General features: G+C 37.5%; 1 protein-coding gene across 6 annotated transcripts in view; it reads right to left on the bottom strand.

The window, feature by feature from the left end:
• DMD (dystrophin) overlaps nt 1–21895 on the bottom strand; it is a 2671852-nt gene that overhangs the window by 1582742 nt on the left and 1067215 nt on the right. For all 6 annotated transcript variants that reach the window (XM_070365439.1, XM_070365442.1, XM_070365443.1 and 3 more), the window contains one exon: nt 4454–4573. In XM_070365439.1, coding sequence (XP_070221540.1) covers nt 4454–4573 — 120 coding nt within the window. The remainder of the gene's footprint in view (nt 1–4453; nt 4574–21895) is intronic.

Raw genomic sequence — 21895 nt, 5'->3', positions numbered from 1 at the left:
TTGTCTAATCAATTTCTATTAATCTTCAGAGTTCACTTTCTGCCACTTGGGTAAGCCTTTCTTTACCTTCTGGAGCAAGATAAAAGTCATCTAGTAAGGTATATATCTGTCACACTGAACTCGTCATGACCAAAATTTTACACTTAATTGCATTTAACTAGTGTAGGTCCAGGAGTGCAGGTACCATGACTGTGTTCCCCACCCATTCCCATAATGGTGGTCCCAGTCACCATCTTGGCAGAAGGCTGTTGCTCAACACATGTTTGTTGACTGAATGAATTATTGTGGAGTTTAGTATCACACATTTAAGTCTAGCTCTTAGATGAGGCCCTGTCTACCTACCAAGCCTTTGCTAGCTCCAATCTTTTGAACTTCATTACTGCAACCAAACTGGCTCTTTTTCAATTCCTTGAGAATGCCATGGCCTCCCTCATAGCTCAGATGGTAAAGAGTCTGACATGTGGGAGATCCGGTTTTGATCCCTGGAAAAAGAAATGACAACCCACCCCGGCTCTCTTGTTTGGAAAATCCCATGGACAGAGGAGCCTGGTGGGCATTAGTCCATGGGGTCCCAAAGAGTTGGACATGACTGAGTGACTAACACTTTCACTTTTTAGAGTGCCATGCTCACTTGATATACTGTTTCTCCTTCCTGGAAACCATGTGCACATCCACCAATCCCCTTATACATATACTTCATACAGTTCCATCCAATGTGTCTTTTAGATCATAAACATCACTTTCCTAGGGAATCATTTCATGCTTTCAAGCTTCAGCTTAAGTCAGACTAATCTGCTGTCACAAAACTTTTTTCCTTTCCCTAATAGAAATAAGTTATGTCCATTATTAAATATTTTCTCATTTTTGTAAATCATGTAATTAGTGTTTATTTCCTCTGTTAGATTGCAAGTACCAAGAGAGCAGCCACCAGGCCTACCAAGATGACCAAGGATGACAAGGAATCAGCATTTGAATTCATAATGGGAGCCTAATAAATGGCTACACTCATTTCAAGGTTCCAAGGAAGGCAACATGCTTGCAAATTACCCATTTCTGACCCAGGAAGGCAGAACAAATTCTCTTTTTCACTCACCATTTTACCTCTGTTACCCAGCATAATCCCTCTGACATAGTAAAGACATTAAAAGTAATCATCAAAAAAAAAGAGGAAAAAGAAAGAGCTATGGTAATATCTTCCATGACTGAAGCTGCCAAGTAAATTACTTACCTTAGTTTTTAGCCAAGCTATTTCTCAGGAAAATTAGTTAACTGGCATCATTGCTTATAAATCTACTGATATCACAGAAACCTCTAAAGCTAAGGACAAGTTTCTGACCTGTGGTGACATTGCTGAGGGACAAGCTGAACCTCTGAGAGACAGAATCAAATTAATTTACAAGAGACTGCACTTTTCAGAGTATTATCCTTCATAAGTCATGCCATCTTTCAGAATCCCTAAGCATATGTTCTGACCTAACTTTGTTTTTCTTCAAACCTTTTAAAAAGAAGACTTCTAAAAGTCTTTTAAAGTTAGAGAAAAATCTAACTTCTAACAGAGTTCACAGAACTAAGTCAATACATGTAAAGATATTCCATGAGGAGTATTTTTAGAATTCTAACTCAAGATGGGAAGCACATCTCTCTCTCTCTGTTACTGAATTACATCAAAGACTTCCTTTCCGAGTCTTCCCCCATCTGTATCTCTTTCCTAAAGACACTGGGTATCCATTTTGAGGCTCTGATACTTCTACAAGTTGGAGAGAAATGGGTTAAGGCATTGTGGTGACATGGGAGGTCTGGGGGGAGAAAGAAGGTGTGGGATGACCAGACCTTACTTCAACCAAAGCTCTTAAGGATTCTTCCTGCCAGTTCCTCCACCCACTGTACTGAGTCCATATGCTGCTGCTAAGTCGCTTCAGTCGTGTCTGACTCTGCGCAACCCCAGAGACGGCAGCCCACCAGGCTCCCCCGTCCCTGGGATTCTCCAGGCAAGAACACTGGAGTGGGTTGCCATTTCCTTCTCCAATACTGAGTCCATATACCTGTTTCTTTTTCCTAAAATTTTTACTATTACTTCTAACAGAATTCCTCAGGGCCCAGTATGAAGCATGGTAGTTCAGTCTCTGAAGTATACATAGACTTCTTCTCACACACACAGAGGGCATTTGTGTTGGTGTTCAAGTGACTCCTCTAATGTATTTATCTTTTTACTCTTTATTATTTCTTCTTTCCTCCTCCTTTTCTATCAACTTCTCACCCTCTTCTCTTTCCTTATAAAAATTAAACTAGGTAAGATAAGATTGTATCACTCGTAAGGGACCTAAAAAAGAATTACCCAAATTTCAAAGTCAAATGAGAGCCCAGTATTTCAGGGCAATTCAAACCACGGGTTAAATAAGGCATACAATTTAAACATGGATGGATTCCTCTGAGACTGAGGAAACTGTTGGAATAGGAAGAGAGGCTAAAGCAGTGGCCTCCTCACCACTGAAGTCCCTTAACTCTGCTCTTTTAGACACTAGTCAAGATTATCTAAAATCAGGTGACAGTACAGGAAATGAGGTATCACAAGGGGAAACGAGGTTAAGGGGGAAAGAGGAGACTGGGAGGCTATTTTCAACACTAATTAAGGGGGAGGCAATCACGGACAAATATGAACTGAGTTTGTGTGAATCGGGAACAGCCAATACGTGCACAGCTATCTTAGTAGATGTTTCTGGGTCAAAGAATTAAAGGCAGAAAGTATGGTTTAAAAAATGAGAGTAAGTAGGATAATAAATATAGAAAACCTTAGGGCCACCACTCTTAATTTATTACCTAAGATCTAACCCAGTCACCATCTGTGAGTGCTCTGGACTGCTTTTCAAGGTGGCCTAGTCCCACAGGCATCACCTTGGAATAATTATATTCTAAAGCTAGTTGTACTAGGTCTGGTGATGCCAGACTGAATGTTTTTCCGTTATTATTTTCACTGGAAATACTCTATGACTTAGAAAAGTTTCTGTTTTTTTTTTGTTTTGTTTTGTTTTTAAACTAGTCACCCATCTAACCTCTGCCTCCAGGCCTTCTTTCAACTTTTCTGAAAATGTCTAAGAAACACTGAATATTAGATTTTTACCTATTTGTAAATAGTCACAAAGTTATTGTATCAGAACTATGGAATTTCTTAAGATGGGTGTAGCAGCAGCCTGTCAGTCCTTTAGCAAGTCGTGTGTGTGTGTGTGTGTGTGTGTGTGTAAAACAAATCTGATCACATATACAATGAGACATTATATTATTGAGTGGCATAAACCTTTTTAGATCTGTAATCCTCGCAATTTCATTGAAACATAAGCAATTAACATGAATCACTAGTATATATTAAATGCTCAATTGTAGCAGTTCAACAGCTTTGTCTTTCTCATTTAATGATGGAGAGTGAGATAACATTGTTGGAGATAGAAGTCTAAAGCAGTAACCTTAGGAAATGACATTTCACTGGGATTAAAAAAAATACAATTCACACAAAAAGAGAAGAAAACAGAGATAAGGCTTTAATAAATCGTGTTATAGGTTAGGTAAGAGAAACTAGGTTTAGAACAATCTTGGCCTTATAAAACTATTTAAACCCACACTGATTGGATCCTGAGACATGTCAGACTAGTGGCCCCTAACCATCACAAAGAAAGGCAGGCATTTGGTGGGTACAATGAATGCCTCAAATATAATCTGTGGTTGTTTAAATATGTGAATGTATGTTTTACATTCTGAACAATAAACTGCTGTATTTTTCCTTAATGTTGATGGTTTGGTATATGCATATACACATTGTTGAAATTAAAAAAAAATACAATACAACTTTATCATTTTCAATTAGGAGGGAAATATAAAAATATGAAAATATTCACATTATCCTTTATCAATATGTATGAGTTAAGTTTCCAAGGACACAATTACTATGAGTCAGATTGAATGAGAGACTGATAGGCTAAGTGTCTGCTCCAACAAACTTCCATGATTTAAAAATTCGGCTACATCCTCAATGAGACTTAAAACTGAAGGCTTCCAGAAATAAACATAATGAAGGTGTTAGACTTTTTATTTGATTAAATGTGATCCTTTTTGTGTTCTTTTTTTAACCTTTGTCCTCAGATTGCAGGCTTGAAGAGAATATAAATAATATTCCACTACCAGTTATCTCATATATGGTATTCAACTATAATTAAAAAACAAATCTGCAGTTATGTATTTCCCCAAAGGCCAAGAAGCTGCTATGAACAAACAGCAAATACTGAAAAGGAATTATGTACAAATGTCCCACAGATGAGACATAATTTGAATCAATTCAAATAAATACATTGCATGCTTAATATTTGCCATATACAAATTCTGTTTTAAATATTCTAAATATTTTCTGAATTGCAATTAATTACTTTGAATGACATATTTACTGTATTAAAGAAAATAATCTGACCTTAAGTTGTTCTTCCAAAGCAGCAGTTGCATGATCACCACTAGACTCATCAACAACCACCACCATGTGCGTGAGAGAATTGACTCTGACTTGTTCCTGTTCTAGGTCTTCTTGAAGCACCTGAAATATAAAATTGTAAAAGGAAATTAAAAGTCTCCTGCTCTGTATGCCAAGAAACATTTTTCCCCAAATGAATGTAATTCATTTCTGCCATTTCTGCTTTGAGTAATGCAATTTTTATTAGACTAGAACCATTTCAAGCAAATTTTCTGCTATCGTGCTCAGCAAGATTTGTACATTTTTGTCAACTGAATGTGAAAGTAAAGGGAGAGAAAGCATCTGCTGATAAAGGCATACTAAGATGTGCTGTCCTTTATCCCACTTCCTGTCACCTTTTCAAGGACTGTTCTCCTAAAACACCTGGCTGCCTCGAGCGTCTTCAGTGTCTCCTCTACAGTTCTCCATTAACAACCAAAACAAAACATACTCTTGGCCCCCAAAACCCCTATCGCTTCTGCCTTGTTATATGTTCCTCTTCACTAAAAAATTGTGTTTTCTAGTTACTCTTTCCACTCCCTTACCCTACTATACCCTTTACTCATTATCCCATTAAAACATCTCTTATAAAGGTTGCCATCAACCTCCAGGTTCCCAAATCTACTAGCCATTTTGTGATACCATTTTAATTGACATTCCAATTACCAACCTAATTAACCACTCCATATTGGACCTTCTCTCTTCTTGAGTTGCAGGCACCACCCTTACCTGATTATCCTTTCATCTCACTAAGAACTGCTTTTTAGTTTCTTTGCTGGTTCCTTCTCCTCCGCTCAGCTATAAATCAGAAGGCATTCCCCTGGATAAAAACCAATGTGGTCCCATGACACTAAGAAGGAAAATCCAAATTATGTAACCAGAAATCCTTATATGATCTAGTACCTTCCTTCCTCTCTAAAGTAACTGCATACCATTCTCACCCTCTGACACTATGTTTCAGTCATACTTATCTGCTCTCTCTTTAACAGTGTGTCAAGCTGTTTGCTTTACTCCCAATTGCTCTTCTTCCATATATTTAAATAATCTCTCCTTCTTATCATTCAGGACTCAGTTTAAGCATCACCTACTCAGAAAGGCTTTTCATGAAGATGCTACCCAAATTTGCTTCTGAGTTACCATTTCTACAACTTTTTATTAACTCAAATCATACAGTTTATCTGTTTCATTTTAAAAATTTATTTAATTGAAGGATAACGGCTTTACAGTGTTGAGTTGGTTTATGCCAAACATCAACATGAATCAGCCATTGGGATACATATGTCCCCTCCATCTTGAGCCTCCCTCCCACCTCCCACCCCATCCCACCCTTCTAGGTTGTTAGAGAGCCCTGGTTTGAGTTCCCTGAGTCATATAACTTTTTTAACCTCTCATTTTCATATTTGGATTTTTCTTCTGTATTAGTCATGTGTTGTTTATCTTTACGTACTGGAATATAAGGTCCATTAGAACAGAGACACTCTCTGTCCTTCTCACTACATTTCATATAACTAAAGATCAATGATTTTTTATTGAATGAACAGCACCACGTGCAGGGGTGAGAGCAATATGCACAGATGAGTTTGGCCCTTCTTGACTGCATAAAGACTACAATCTAATGGGTAAGATTCTATTTTTTTAATGTTTAATTACAATTACACTATCAAACATATATAACCCCAAACAGTATTCCAATCTTTAAAAAATCAGTGTATAGATTTCTTATAAAGATAAACAGGGGAAGGCAGAGAGGAATAAATAGATGGTAAATAGAGGAGGACTAAACAGAGGAGACCATTCTAAATCCAAGACACCTGGCCTGGGAGCTCCAGTTCCACCAAGATCTTATCACGCTACACTAATTATTACCTGGAAATGACTAAATGAGTATGTAAAATTCCTAATCATCTACTCTGCTTCTTAGAATATGTTATTATATATTACAAGAGAGAAGAAGTAGGTTTGAGACAAAATCTGTTGTGCATGCACATGTGCTAAGTCACTTCAGTCATGTCTGACTCTTTGTGACCCCATAGACTGTAGCTCACCAGGCTCCTCTGTCCATGGCATTCTCCAGGAAAGAATTCTAGAGTGGGTTGCCATGCCCTCCTCTAGGGGATCTTCCTGACCCAGGGATCAAACACCAGTCTCCCACACTGGAGGCAGATTCTCTACCATCTGAGCCACCAGAGAAGCCCACAAAACCTGTTAGTTTCTAGAAAACCTGCAGTCCCTACAGAAAGGCTGCCTGGAACCTATGGGACTTGCTCTTAGTTATTCAAACTGTATGGCAGGTGTAAGGGAACCTAAGAGGATTAGCTACATCACAAATGCGAATGCTGGAGCATTTTTATCCTAGGACTTTTATTTTTCAAGTCTCAACTTTTAGAGCACTATAAAATCACTTACTTTTACTTCCTCTCTCCAGATTTTCATGGTGCATTTTCAAGTGAAGCAATTTAGAATAAAATGACTATGCATCTATTTTGTGTGTGGAGTCTGTACTGCCTATCACGCCTTTGACATTCCAGAGCTTACACTGGTTAATAAAACTCTTTCTGCCGTGAGGCCGAAAATGGAAACATTAACATTCAGAGTTGCCCTTGAAAGTCATGTTTAGTCTGTGTTTTTTGAGTTATATAAGCCAGGACTGGGAACAATTCAAATGTGTCAGCCAGGAATTTTAAAAATAATACCTAAAATAATATTTTGGTGGCCAATATATCATAAACTGGTTTCTTTAATTTGGCCAAGTCATTTTCTTCCCCCTATCACTCAAGCATGAGGGTATATTCAGTTACATATATTAAAGACAATTAGGAAATATTGCTCACATTTTTTACCTTTTTATGGTTTTCATATTTTTTTTTTTAGCAAAGGAAACTGAGAAAGTCATTGCTTGATTCATGAAATACTTATTTTGAAACTCAGGTTGCATCTTTATAAAACATATGTGATCAAATATACTAGTTTTTTTAGATTTCTATTTTATTTTGCTTATCTATTGGTTCTACAATCAGAAATTATATTTTTGCCAAATTGATCAAGGGTTTACATGTTATGCTTTTGCTGAAGTGCTAACACAAATTACCACTAAGCTAGTGGCTAGTGAGTTAATAGCTTTAAAAATCAAATGTGAGAACTACCTGAACTCAAAGGGAGCAGAGGAAAATAAAGGAATATGGAAAAGGTTCTCCACAGTAGATGAAATCTTGAACAGTGCATAGCACTGCAATAAATTAACATATACTGTATTTAAGTCACTTCCAGTATCTCTTTTTCTCTTTTATGACTTCTTCAAATTATATATATATATATTTTTTTTTACTTGTAATTGGGGATTAAAACAGAAAAGCTTAAATTGACCTTTCTGAACATACTCAACAGCTGCAAGAAAACTACTGAAACATTTCAATCATATTCTCTATTTTGCCAGAACTTAACTCCAAAAATAAATATTAATGAATATTATAGTATTAGCTAATTCCCTTATCTGCAAAATACTATCAAATATCCACCAGTGTCCGGACTTAATTTTTAAAAATGAAGTTGTCTCTTAGAAGAAGTGAAAGTGCCATACAGAAAATGGTGGGTTTAAAAGTTAAAATTTTCTGCCAACCTTTCTTTCCATGAATAAGGGCCTTGATCACTGGTATAAAGTATAGCTCCCTGCTTCCCTCTTTGGGAAAACATGGATTCTCAAGGCAATTAATTTTTAAAATATATTAACATTTTTAAAGCTAGTTTACAGTTAATTTTTAATTAAATATTTACTTCATATGGATTTCAATTTCTCATAGCAGGATTTACACAATGGATATTTACAACTACCTCACTAATTAAACCTGATATATGAGCCAAATTATTTCAAGTACAGATGTATCCCCAGAGAAATACAGTAAGCTTTTTGCCTATCAGAAGATAATGTCTTCAGATTAAAATGTTGTAATATGTGATTGTTAAAGCCTGTTTTTCCTTATTAAAAGAATATAAATTATTTATACACACAGATATATACTAGGTGTCTTATTATGTATTTCTTGCCAGAATTTTTATTGAAGTGATGCATTTGTTACACTTACCAGATTTTAAAAAATCTGTCATGGTCCTAATTAAATTTCTATACCATTACTTGATACAAATGTCAGCAATGTTTGTTTTCTAATGTCAACTAAGAATCTTTTTTTTTCGTTATGACAAGAGAAAAGGCCAACAGTGAAATGTAACATTAAAAATGCTTAGATTTGGCCAACTTAGATTCTGTTATACCCCTGTAAATAACTCTATTTCTTATAAATTACTATATATTTAAAAAATCTGATAAAATTTGTTGTTCCCTTAGTACATATTCACATTTTATGACTTAAGTATGACTTTTCTTCTATTTCCTTCAAATGTTTCAGTGGTACTGAATTCTTGCCCTGCTGCTTCTGCTAAGTCACTTCAGTCGTGTCTGACTCTGGGCGACACCATAGACGGCAGCCCATCAGGCTCCTCTGTCCCTGGGATACTCCAGACAAGAATATTGGAGTGGGTTGCCATTTCCTTCTCCAATGTATGAAAGTGAAAAGTGAAAGTGAAGTCACTCAGTCGTGTCCGACTTCTGGCGACCCCATGGACTGCAGCCTACCAGGCTCCTCCATCCATGGGATTTTCCAGGCAAGAGTACTGGAGTGGGGTGCCATTGCCTTCTCCTAACCCATGTCAAGTTGGTCTTCAAATGTGGTTAGAGCAATCGCTGAAGAGTCACTTCAAAATTTACCTCAGACTTAGGCTATTTTGTCTTTTTTAGCATACATGTGAAATGTTTGGGAAATAAAGTCATGGAAATATTTAAGGAAAGGTAATTATTATATCTGACAGTTAGAAGTGAAGAGCAACAATTAACAGAAAGGTAGAGTGATAGAAAAGAAAAACAAGGCTGGGTCTCTCATAAGTTACATAGGAGAGTATACAGTACTTTCCTTGGTAACTGCTGCTACTGCTGCTAAGTCGCTTCAGTCGTGTCCGACTCTGTGCGACCCCATAGATGGCAGCCCACCAGGCTTCCCGTCCCTGGGCTTCTCCAGGCAAAAACAATGGAGTGGGTTGCCATTTCCTTCTCCAATGCATGAAAGTGAAAAGTGAAAGTGAAGTCGCTCAGTCGTATCTGACTCTAGCCACCCCATGGACTGCAGCCTACCAGGCCCCTCCGTCCATGGGATTTTCTAGGCAAGAGTACTGGAGTGGGGTGCCATTGCCTTCCCTTGGTAACAGTATATGGTAAACAACATGAAACAGGAAAAAACACTGGTTGCCTATGCACATAGTTTATTTTATTGTTTCTTTTACTTTAAAAGGAAACTGCCAACACTTGCAAGTCCTACATACACACAAACATACCTAGAAATGACACAGGTCATTGGTTCTGCACTGATTCTAAGGCCATCTCCTGCCTCCTCACATATCACTTTATATTAATATTATTAGAAATATGCTTAATAAACTATTAAGTAATTCATAGTTTTAGCTTATCCAACTAAATGTACACAAAATGAAAGGCTATATTCAGTACAAACTGTGCAAAAATATTAAGAAACCAGAATAGTTTCTAAGAACATGGGATAAGTGTAACATTTGGGAAAGTACAATCTTAGACAATCCAGCTTAGGAATCAAAAAAATCCCTAGATACTTGTGAACAATTAGTTAATACAATAATCTGGACATAAATAGATTTTATTTTCAAATAAAAACATCCCAGGCAAACCAGAAAACTGGTGAGTAGGCAGTATATCATTCTCATCACCTTTTCTCTTATGGCTATTCTTATATCCTTCTTTTGATCATCTCTACACTGGACTAGGCTCTGTATTCCCTATTCTATCTATTCACTGAATGAAATGACTCAGAAATAATTGACCATTTTATTTTCAGTCCAATATTGACGTTAATAAGCCTGACTGGTCACTGTGCTGTCTAATCCCTCATGAGGATCTATTTACAGTATGCAATTTTATTATCAATTTGCTAAATATTTTAAATAAGTTTCCTCACCAGGTTCTCCTAGAAGAGCTTTTATTTAGATACCTACTTATTTAACCATTATATTATAGCTATATTAGTCTTTATAACAGAATTCATTTTTTACCTTTTTGTTAGAAATAAATGTTTATATTTTTTCCCACTCCTAAGCTACAAGAGTGAGGGGCAGGGCACTAAAGAACATTTCAATGATGTTTTTTTTAAAAGAAAACAATGATTATCAATTTCAAGAAGGAGGCTCAATAAATGTGAAAAATTGTAAAAACAGAGCTGACCATTAATGTGCCCATGTATCTTTCAGAATATATGTGAAAAAGAACACAGAATGACAAAAAAATATGTGTATGGTTAAAGGTGTGGGAACTAACGTCAGAATTCCTAGGTTTGATTCCTGCAGGTATTGCTAACCAGCTATGTGACCTTCTGAAAGTTTCCAACCACACCAAACATCAGCTTTCTAATTTTCAAAACTGGGATAATAAATGTGCCTATTTCATTAGATTGGAGAAGGAAATGGCAACCTACTCCGGTACTCTTGCCTGGAAAATGCCATGGACAGAGGAGCCTGGTAGGCTACAGTCCATCGGGTTGCACAAGAGTTGGATACAACCGAAGCAACTTAGCATGCATGCATACAATCTTTCACTTTTTCTTTCCCTGGTGAATAGTAAGAGTGCCTGAAGAACTACAGACAAAGGTTCGTAACATTGTGCAAGTACCAGTGAACCAAAGTCACCCCAAAGAAAAAGAAATGCACAAAGGCAACATAATGGATTGAAAAAAGTGAAAGTCGCTCAGCTGTATCTGACTCTCTGCAACCCCATGGACTCTACATTCCATGGAAGTAGCCTTTTCCTTCTCCAGGGGATCTTCCCAAGCAAGGGATTAAACCCAGGTCTTCCACACTGCGGGCAAATCCTTTACCAGCTGAGCCACAAGGAAAGCCCTATTTTAGCATAGACCAACTCAATTAAGTGAGGAATAGAGTTTTTGCTTTCCTTCTTGTTTTACCCTCTGCAGAGGGCAGAACATCTAATGAATAAGCATTATTGGAGAAATAAGGTATTAAAAAATAAATAAAGTGGGTATCTGTAAGATGAAAGGGTCTTGGATAGTTACATTTTAGTAGATGCACTGATGTACTTTAAAACAGGGCTATAACATTTTGAGCCATGTAACTGACTCAGTGCTCAATAGTTTCTGAGTCACCTATTAGCTGGAATCACTTGATTTTTTAAAATACAAACATGGGTATGGACTGTACTTTTTTAAATTAAATTGAAGTAATGGCATTATCTCATATGTGAGGTTATCCTTGGGATCTGTTACTTGTTTACAGTATCTATATGGAATTATATGTCTTCTCAACTACATTAAAAAAATTAAAACTGAGTATCATCTGTACAGTACTCTGTAGACCATAAAGTGTGATGCTGCCCTTTTCTAAATAACTCATCACTTCTTTACATCATAAGATGATTATTACCATACTAATCAACTTCATTTGGGTAAAAGTCATGTCTTATACAATAGTAGCACCTAAGATAATATATATAATTCTGGGTATCAGGGTTATGCAGTTACTTAGTAAATAATTTTATCAACAGTATAAGATAGGTATTCACATCATCATCATCATCATCCTAACTTCATACCTGGAGAAACTGAGGCATGACATAGTTAAGAAACTTTACAAAGTCATTCAGCTCACAGAACTATGTTTTGAACCTAGAGAGTATGGCTTCAGAATCTGTGATATAATCCCTCTCACATAAGAGATATTAATATTGATGAAATAAGCATAAGACATAGATATACGTTTCATATAATTCCACATCATAAGGCACATAAACAGAAACTTAAAAGCTCCTGTGTGTAACAGTGTGTGTGTACTCAGCTGAGTTTCAGGTTTTATCTCCCTAGAGATACTTGAATTCAACCTACTACATCTGAAAAATTACTAACACAAAACTTGCTTTAAACACACACACAATAGTTGGGTCTTCCTACATGCTTTTACTGTTTGAAAGAAATGCTAATGTTGTTGTTCGCAGTCACTACATCATGTCCACCTGTTTGTGAACACATGGACTGCAGCACACCAGCATGCCCTGTCCTTTGCTATCTCTCAATTTGCCAAAAACTCATGTCCATTAAGATGGTGATGCCCTCCAATCATCTCATCCTCTGTCCTTCCCATCTACTCCTGAGCTCAATCTTTCCCAGGATGATGGTCTTTTTTAATAAGTCTCTTCTTATCAGGTAATCAAAGTATTGGAGTTTTAGCTTTGGCATCAGTCCTTTCAATGAATATTCAGGGTTGATTTCCTTTCAGTTTAGTTCAGTAACCCAGTCGTGTCTGACTCTGTGACTCCATGCACCACAGCACACCAGGCCTCCCTGTCCATGACCAACACTGGAGTTTGCTCAGACTCATTCTCCATTGAGTTGGTGATGCCATCCAACCATCTCATCCTCAGTTGTCCCCTTCTCCTCCCGCCTTCAATCTTTCCCAGCATCAGGGTTTTTTCCAAGTAGTCAGTTCTTCGCATCAGGTAACCAAAATATTCGAGTTTCAGCTTCAGCATCAGTCCTTCCAATGGATATTCAGGACTGATTTCCTTTAGGATGGACTGGTTGGATCTCCTTGCAGTCCAAGGGACTCTCAAGAGTTTTCTCCAACACCACAGTTCAAAAGCATCAATTCCTCAGTGCTCAGCTTTCTTTATAGTCCAACTCTCACATCCATACATGACTACTGGAAAAAACAGAGCTTTGACTATATGGACCTTTGTTGGCAAAGTAATGTCTCTGCTTTTTAATTAGCTATCTATGTTGGTCATTACTTTTCTTCCAAGGAGCAAGCATCTTTTAATTTCATGGGTGCAGTCACCATGTGCAGTGATTTTGGAGCCCAAAATATAAAGTCTGTCTGTTTCCCCTGTTTCTCCATCTATTTGCCATGAAGTGATGGGACCAGATGCCATGATCTTACTTTTCTGAATATTGAGTTTTAAGTCAACTTTTTCACTCTCCTCTTTCACTTTCATCAAGAGGTTCTTTAGTTCTTCACTTTCTGCCATAAAGGTGGTGTCATCTGCATATCTGAGGTTATTGATATTTATCCTTGCAATCTTGATTCCAGCTTGTGCTTCTTCCAGCCCAGCATTTCTCATGATGTACTCTGCATATAAGTTAAATAAGCAGGGTGACAATATACAGCCTTGATGTACTCCTTTCCCTATTTGGAACCAGTCTGTTGTTCCATGTCCAGCTCTAACTGTTGCTTCTTGACCTGCATACAGGTTTCTCAGGAGGCAGGTCAGATGGTCTGATATTCCTATCTTTTGAAGAATTTTTCACAGTTTGTTGTGATCCACACAGTCAAAGGCTTTGGTATAGTCAATAAAGCAGAAATAGACGTTTTCTGGAACTCTGTTGCTTTTTCGATGATCCAATGAATGTTGGCAATTTGATCTCTGGTTCCTCTGCCTTTTCTAAATCCAGCTTGAATATCTGGAAGTTCACGGTTCACAAACTGTTGAAACCTGGCTTGGAGAATTTTGAGCATTACTTTGCTAGTGTGTGAGATGAGGGCAATTGTACAGTACTTTGAACATTCTTTGGCATTGCCTTTCTTTGGGATTAGAATGAAAACTGACCTTTTCCAGTCCTGTGGCCACTGCTGAGTTTTCCAAATTTGCTAGCATATTGACTGCAGCATATTCACAGCATCAGCTTTTAGGATTTGAAATAGTTCACCTGAAATTCCCTCACCTCCACTAGTTTTTTCATAGTGATGTTTCCTAAAGCTCACTTGACTTCGCATTTCATTATGTCTGGCTCTAGGTGAGGGATCACACCATCATGGTTATCTGGGTCATGAAGATCTTTTTTGTAAAGTTCTTCTGTGTATTCTTGCCACCTCTTCTTAATATTTTCTGTTAGGTCCATACCATTTCTGTCCTTTATAGAGTCCATCTTTGTATGAAAAGTTCTCTTGGTTATCTCTAATTTTCTTGAAGAGATCTCTAGTCTTTCCCATTCTACTGGTTTCCCTCCATTTCTTTGTATTGATCATGGAGGAAGGCTTTCTTATCTCTCCTTGCTATTCTTTGGAACTCTGTATTCAAATGGGCATATCTTTCCTTATCTCCTTTGCCTTTGACTTCTTTTCATAGCTATATGTAAGGCCTCCTCAGATAACCATTTTGCCTTTTTGCATTTATTTTTCTTGATGTCCTTTCAGTTCAGTTCAGTCACTCAGTCGTGTCTGACTCTTTGTGACCCCATGAATCGCAGCACGCCAGGCCTCCCTGTCCATCACCAACTCCCGGAGTTCACTCAAACTCACGTCCATTGAGTCGGTGATGCCATCCAGCCATCTCATCCTCAGTTGTCCCCTTTTCCTCCTGCCCCCAATCCCTCCGAGCATCCGAGTCTTTTCCAATGAGTCAACTCTTCACATGAGGTGGCCAAAGTACTGGAGTTTCAGCTTTCGCATCATTCCTTCCAAAGAACACCCAGGACTGATCTCCTTTAGAATGGACTGGTTGGATCTCCTTGCAGTCCAAGGGACTCTCAAGAATCTTCTCCAATATCACAGCTCAAAAGCATCAATTCCTCAGTGCTCAGCTTTCTTCACAGTCCAACTCTCACATCCATACATGACCACTAGGAAAACTATAGCCTTGACTAGACAGACCTTTGTTGGAAAAGTAATGTCTCTGCTTTTGAATTTGCTATCTAGGTTGGTCATAATTTTCCTTCCAAGGAGCAAGCATCTTTTAATTTCATGACTGCAATCACCATCTGCAGTGATTTTGGAGCCCCCCAAAATAAAGTCTGACACTGTTTCCACTGTTTCCCCATCTATTTCCCATGAAGTGATGGGACCAGATGCCATGATCTTCGTTTTCTGAATGTTGAGCTTTAAGCCAACTTTTTGACTCTCTTCTTTCACTTTCATCAAGAGCCTTTTTAGTTCCTCTTCACTTTCTGCCATAAGGGTGGTGTCATCTGCATATCTGAGGTTATTGATATTTCTCCCAGCAATCTTGATTCCAGCTTGTGCTTCTTCCAGTCCAGCGTTTCTCATGATGTACTCTGCATATAAGTTAAATAAGCAGGGTGACAGTATACAGCCTTGACGTACTCCGTTTCCTATTTGGAACCAGTCTGTTGTTCCATATCCAGTTCTAACTGTTGCTTCCTGACCTGCATATAGGTTTTTCAAGAGGCAGGTCAGGTGGTCTGGAATTCCCATCTCTTTCAGAATTTTCCAGTTTATTTTGATCTACCTAGGCTTGCCTTAACAGTGATACGTGAATGGCAAATGCTAATCACAAAAACTGTTCTTAATATAAAGTTTTAAGCAGTAATTGGAGGTGCAAGTTACTTTTATTTATATGGCTTAGTTTCTTTATATACTGCTTTTTCCCCTTACTTTTCTCTTGTTAATCATTCCTACTTAGATATTCTCTCCTGCAACCTGTTTTTCATAATGCTGTCTTTTGATATGATCATGGGATCTCCCACCTAGAGGATACATGTTTTTTTCCCCATGGTTCCTATTCACTGCTCCTTGAAGGTCAGGTAATGTCCGTATGGAAACTGATGAAAGAAACAGGACAATATAATTTTCAGGTCTTCTCCATCCTTTCTATAGAAGAATCTTGGAAGAAGGGTTAAGTTTTTAAGCCTAGCATAAAGGGACAATCAAAATGTGATAGAGGCTAAGACTGAAAACATAAGGGCAAAACAGAGACCTTACTTACAATCTATATGAAGTTCAACCTAACTCACAAGACCAGAATTCTATACACACACACACACACACAAAAGTTGCAGGATTATGGACTCTATAGTTTCTTTGGCTGGTCCACTGTGCACATCTTGTTCATGAACTGGCCATCTATGGTAGGTAGCCAGCTGATTATTTGATTGCATTGAATGGTTTTGCTTTTCTGCATAACCAAGGCTCACAAGCTTGATTTCTATGAACATACACAAGTATGCCTACTGGTAGTATCTTTTGTGACATTTATAAAAAGATATCAGGATTATAACCACTAAGATATTTGAACAGAGAATGAAACAGAGAAGGAATGAAAAAAAAAAAAAAAGAGTTAGTGAGAGGGCACTGAGATAATATCCCCATGTAAGTTGCTTTAAAGATGTGTTCTTCACCTATATGAGTGCTTTCTTGCTCCTGCTCATGATTATTGCTTATTTAAGTTGTAAGTTTCATGTCTCTGTCAGTGATGAAGCCTCTGTGTGTCACAGAACTAGTCACAAGTAATGAAAGCATTTGCTCCATAAAACATTTACTGATCATCAGTTATGCAATTCACATGCTAAATACTTGGCTAGAACTGGAGAAACACAGAAAAGTCTCTCTGGCTATCTGGCTATAGCATAGTCGTTTTTTTTTTTTTTTTTTTCCCCTAATTATTGATATATTATTTACCTTTACTGCCATAGCTATCAGACATTCACCAAGCACTTTGTGGGGGTAAATGATTGGAAATAAAAATTTCATAGCAGTAACCAATAACACGTACTTCTAACCTTCCTAAAGATGGAAGAGAGCTTACTAATCACTAAAAGCACTGTCTGATTCTATACTATTTGCTTCTACTGCATTAGTATGCTTTTTCAGAATCACTTGTCCTCCTCCCAATTATTATATTTCTCTCTTAGTACTGTCTATTTTTTAAAAAAAAATCCATCTTGTGTCTCCCAATTGCCCAGTCTCAGAATCTGTTATTTTAAACTGTTTGATAATTCCCTAATTCTAGCCTCTTTGGTTCTGCTGTTGATTTCCAAAATAATTTCCATTGACATTGCTTTCTGTCAGGCTGTATATACTTTCTGCAATATCTTCCTAACATATCCCGGATTCCTGTTCAGCTGTGATCTAATTTATCTAACAAGATGTATTTTCCTAAAATAGAAGATACACTTTCCTAAATCCCCACTCTCCTCAGTTTAATTTATCATCAGTAATGGATCCCTACTGCCTATAGCATAGCTCCAAATGCCTGTCTTGAGTTCAAGACCCTCCATGATCAGGTGGTGGTCCTCTAGCAGTGAGCACAGTAACACGTGACCAAGGCAAGTAACATACATTATATTGCCCCACCTCATTTCCTTTGCCCAAACAAATCACTATTTTTTTTAACTTTCTCAAGCCATTGGCCATATTATGCCTTATATAACATATAGCAGCCACTTATTTTCTGTGTCATTATCTGATACACTAGCATGTGAGTTTCTCGAGGAAGATTCCATGCACAGTAGGTCTCTGTATTTTTCACAACAGCTATTTTGTTTTAATAAATGTCTGTTCAGTGATATGGATTAAAATGCAATGGAATGAAATGAAATGTCAAATCCTTTGGCAGGATTACATCTAAACCTTCCCATTACATGACTATCCAGATCATTTTAAAGGTCACTGGAAGAGATATTTCACAGTCTTGGCAATCCAAATGTTTGTGATTAACTAAGATTTAAGGAAAAGATAGGTGACTGTGCTTCTAAGAGAACATTTAATTTGTATTAATCAGTACTTAACAAAGAACATTTACTAAAGTCATAATTTCATGTACATGTCACACTGATACCTGTACATTCTATTTTTTTTTATAGTATGATCCATTTGCATTTTATTTTATTTTTTTTAATTTTATTTTTAAACTTAACATAATTGTATTAGTTTTGCCAAATATCAAAATGAATCCACCACAGGTATACATGTGTTCCCCATCCTGAACCCTCCTCCCTCCTCCCTCCCCATACCATCCCTCTGGGTTGTCCCAGTGCACTAGCCCCAAGCATCCAGTATTGTGCATCGAACCTGGACTGGCATCTCGTTTCATACATGATATTTTACATGTTTCAATGCTATTCTCCCAAATCTTCCCACCCTCTCCCTCTCCCTCAGAGTCCATAAGACTGTTCTATACATCAGTGTCTCTTTTGCTGTCTCGTACACAGGGTTATTGTTACCATCTTTCTAAATTCCATATATATGTGTTAGTATACTGTATTGGTGTTTTTCCTTCTGGCTTATTTAACTCTGTATAATAGGCTCCAGTTTCATCCACCTCATTAGAACTGATTCAAATGTATTCTTTTTAATGGCTGAGTAATACTCCATTGTGTATATGTACCACAGCTTTCTTATCCATTCATCTGCTGATGGACATCTAGGTTGCTTCCATGTCCTGGCTATTATAAACAGTGCTGCAATGAACATTGGGGTACACGTGTCTCATTCCCTTCTGGTTTCCTCAGTGTGTATGCCCAGCAGTGGGATTGCTGGATCATAAGGCAGTTCTAACAACTTGTAAAGTAAGGACTTTGTTGATGCTGTTACTAAGTCAGTGTAACTAATAACAAATGTCTAAACCTCTCAAAAGAATTGGAAACTTAGATAGTAGACTAAGCTTTAAACCTCATCTCAGTGTGATTGAGCTATGAGATAAGATTCTTGAAACAATTATTTTCTTTTTGATTAAAATACTCCACAAAATAGCAAACCTCTTTCCATTAATGAAATTTCAAACCCACAGCAGACTTCTATTGTCCTCAATAATGCTGTCAGTCCTTCAAGGGAAATCCTTTCATTCCTTATCAACATCACTAATAAAATCTTTCTCTTATAAGACAGAAATAACCAACCAGAATTATTTCTGACATGTCCCTTCACAAGAAGATTGAGAGATTCAATTTGTTCACTCCAAAGAGAATCACTTTTGGGTGACTTAGTTCTAAAGTCAACCTCTAAATTCTTTCCCCAAAGCAACAGAGATGAAGAATTATTGGTCTCTTCCAAATTTTGCAGCAAATTGGACTTTTCCCAGCCACTCAGAGATAATAGTTTGACTAGATTTAATAGTAACCACCAATATAGGATCGATCACTTTACCTTGCCTAATTGGCAGATTCAGTAAAAGTGACTTATTTCCATGACATTTCACGGTGGTTGAATTTCTAGCCTGCCTCGTAATAAAATGCTGTTGAAATGAAGATAGCAAAGGATGCTGTCACAGAACATAGAGGAGCATATCTGTAATATGCATGGTGTGCTTGCAAGATTTGCCCTCCAACTGAGAGAGAGAGAGAGAGAGAGAGAGAGAGAGAGAGCACGCGCGCGCGCACGCAAGAGGGAGTGAGAACAACAGAGTGCACACCAGAGCCCTCTGATGTGAAAATTTAAACCCATTCCTAGGAACAAAACCTGTATCTCTCCTTTAATTCTGTTATCTTTAATTATCTCTTAAAAATAAAGTAGATGGATATAATGTTTATAGATATGAAGCTAAAACAACTAAATGGTCTATTAGGTGAGAAGCATGGTGATGTAGCAGGGTGGGGCTACTTTCTGACTACCCCAAGGTTAGTGATGTATTTCATTGTCAGAAGGAGAAATTTCCTTATTTTCATTCACTAACAATCCTTGGGAAGAAAAGCTGCAAAGTAAATCAGTGATTATTTAAATAAGGCTTTAGTTTGAATTCAGTTACCTAAGCAAGAACATTTATCCTTTCTTCTGTTTTATGATGCATGGAAAGACTAACACAAATCATTTACTTCTTTTAGTGTATACGTCTAAAAAATATATGTTTCCAATTTAAGCAAATCAGTCTACTTTATAAATTATTTTATTTTGTCAAATTTTTGTCTTCTCACTGTAACTACTTCAAGTAACAAAAGAGAATTATCAACTGTCAGACTTTCTCTTTGCTATGTAATACATTTTTTGCTTATCTTAATTTTATAAAAAATAATATATTGTGAAGTGGGTTTAAACAATTAAAGGCAGAAGCTAATCTCACTTTCTGTGCCAGTAAACCAATCCCTTCCGGTTTTCCTTATGCACTTATATGAATAAATCCTAGATATAAATGATTACATAATCAACTTGCATATAATTATGTTGCTTCCTTTTTGTTTCAAATTATTATCTTCAAAGCAATTTCATACTCATCAGAAATGGCCCATTTTCAAGTAATGGACAATCTATTCAAATTTTATGACAATATTAGACACATTTCCATTCCATTCACTATTTATCTTCCAGAGGAAAGTGAAAAACCTCTCAGGTAATTGGCAGAATACAAAGACCCTGGGCGTCCTAACCTCCATAAGGGCTCAGTTCCTGGTTTCCAGGTGAGACCTTTGCACATAGCTGTCCTAGTCATTCACACTCATGGCTGCCCTACCATTCTCTGCCACTTCTCTCTCGTGGGCCCGCTTCCTGGCTTCCTCTTTAGACTCCGGGCATCCAGGGCTGACATTCTTCCCTCTGATATTCAGGGTCACTGCCCATAGTTTTGCCCTTGCTGGAAATGCATGGCATTCCATAACTAAAGGAAACTTTGAAACCCAGACTGGAAGAACACTAAAAATCAATGGGCTCAACACTTGCATTTCCAGCGTGAAGTTACAAAGAACCTGAGAGATTCAACAATTTCTTAAAATTACACATGTAGTTGATGGTAAGCTGGGATAACCCTCAGACTTCCCAGGTGTGAAGGTTGTCTGATCTTGGGGTCCTTCCTGAACAGACCCTAAGCCAAGTATTGGGGTACAAATGGTTTATTTGAGAAGTCATCTCAGGAGATATTATGAAAGGGCAGGACTGTGAGACAGTTGACCTTGTGGACTTCTGGGGCCGAGTCTTGCTGGGAAACCTCTGAGGAACTCTGGAAATAGAGAGATGCTTTGGAATCATCCTGACATGGGGTAGGGATTTGAGATATTTATCTATCATCTCCCATCCCTCCTTGGTTAGTGGCAGCTCTGGCAGTACTAACTACTTTTTGCCCATGTTTGAACTGGCTGAGATTCTCCTATGGCCAGCAAATGCCCTCAGACTGAGAGGAAGTCACTGGTGTATATAGAATCTGTCTGCACACAACTTCCAGTGTAGGCCAAGGGGAAACAAATGGGTATAGGGTCTATCAGAGGAACACATGACGCACACAGCAAAAGTGGCCCAGGTCAAGGTCTAGCAATGGCTCTAACTTTATCAGATGTTCAAATAAAATTTATGTGACAAAGGGAACCTCTTTTAGTCACGATTTACATGTGAAAATTAGAATACATTTGATGCTTTATTTTTCCCCAATGGCATAGTAGCCAGGATTACCATAGCTCTAACTCTCCCTAAATTGCTTGACCTTAAGCTGTTGTGGGCAAAGGATGGTTTTGGCTGCAGCAAGATAAAAAACCAGCTCCATTTGTCACAGCAACTGAAGCTCATGAAGTAAGACAGAATTCTAGGACTTTGAAAGAAAGGTCTCCTTCATCTGCATGAAGGAACTGTGAAGCTAACTCTGTAAAAACTATATATATATATACATATATACACACA

Source organism: Bos mutus, chromosome X, assembly GCF_027580195.1.
Source record: "Bos mutus isolate GX-2022 chromosome X, NWIPB_WYAK_1.1, whole genome shotgun sequence".
In the NCBI taxonomy this organism is placed as follows: Eukaryota; Metazoa; Chordata; class Mammalia; order Artiodactyla; family Bovidae; genus Bos; species Bos mutus.
This window is presented reverse-complemented; position numbering and strand designations above follow the sequence as displayed.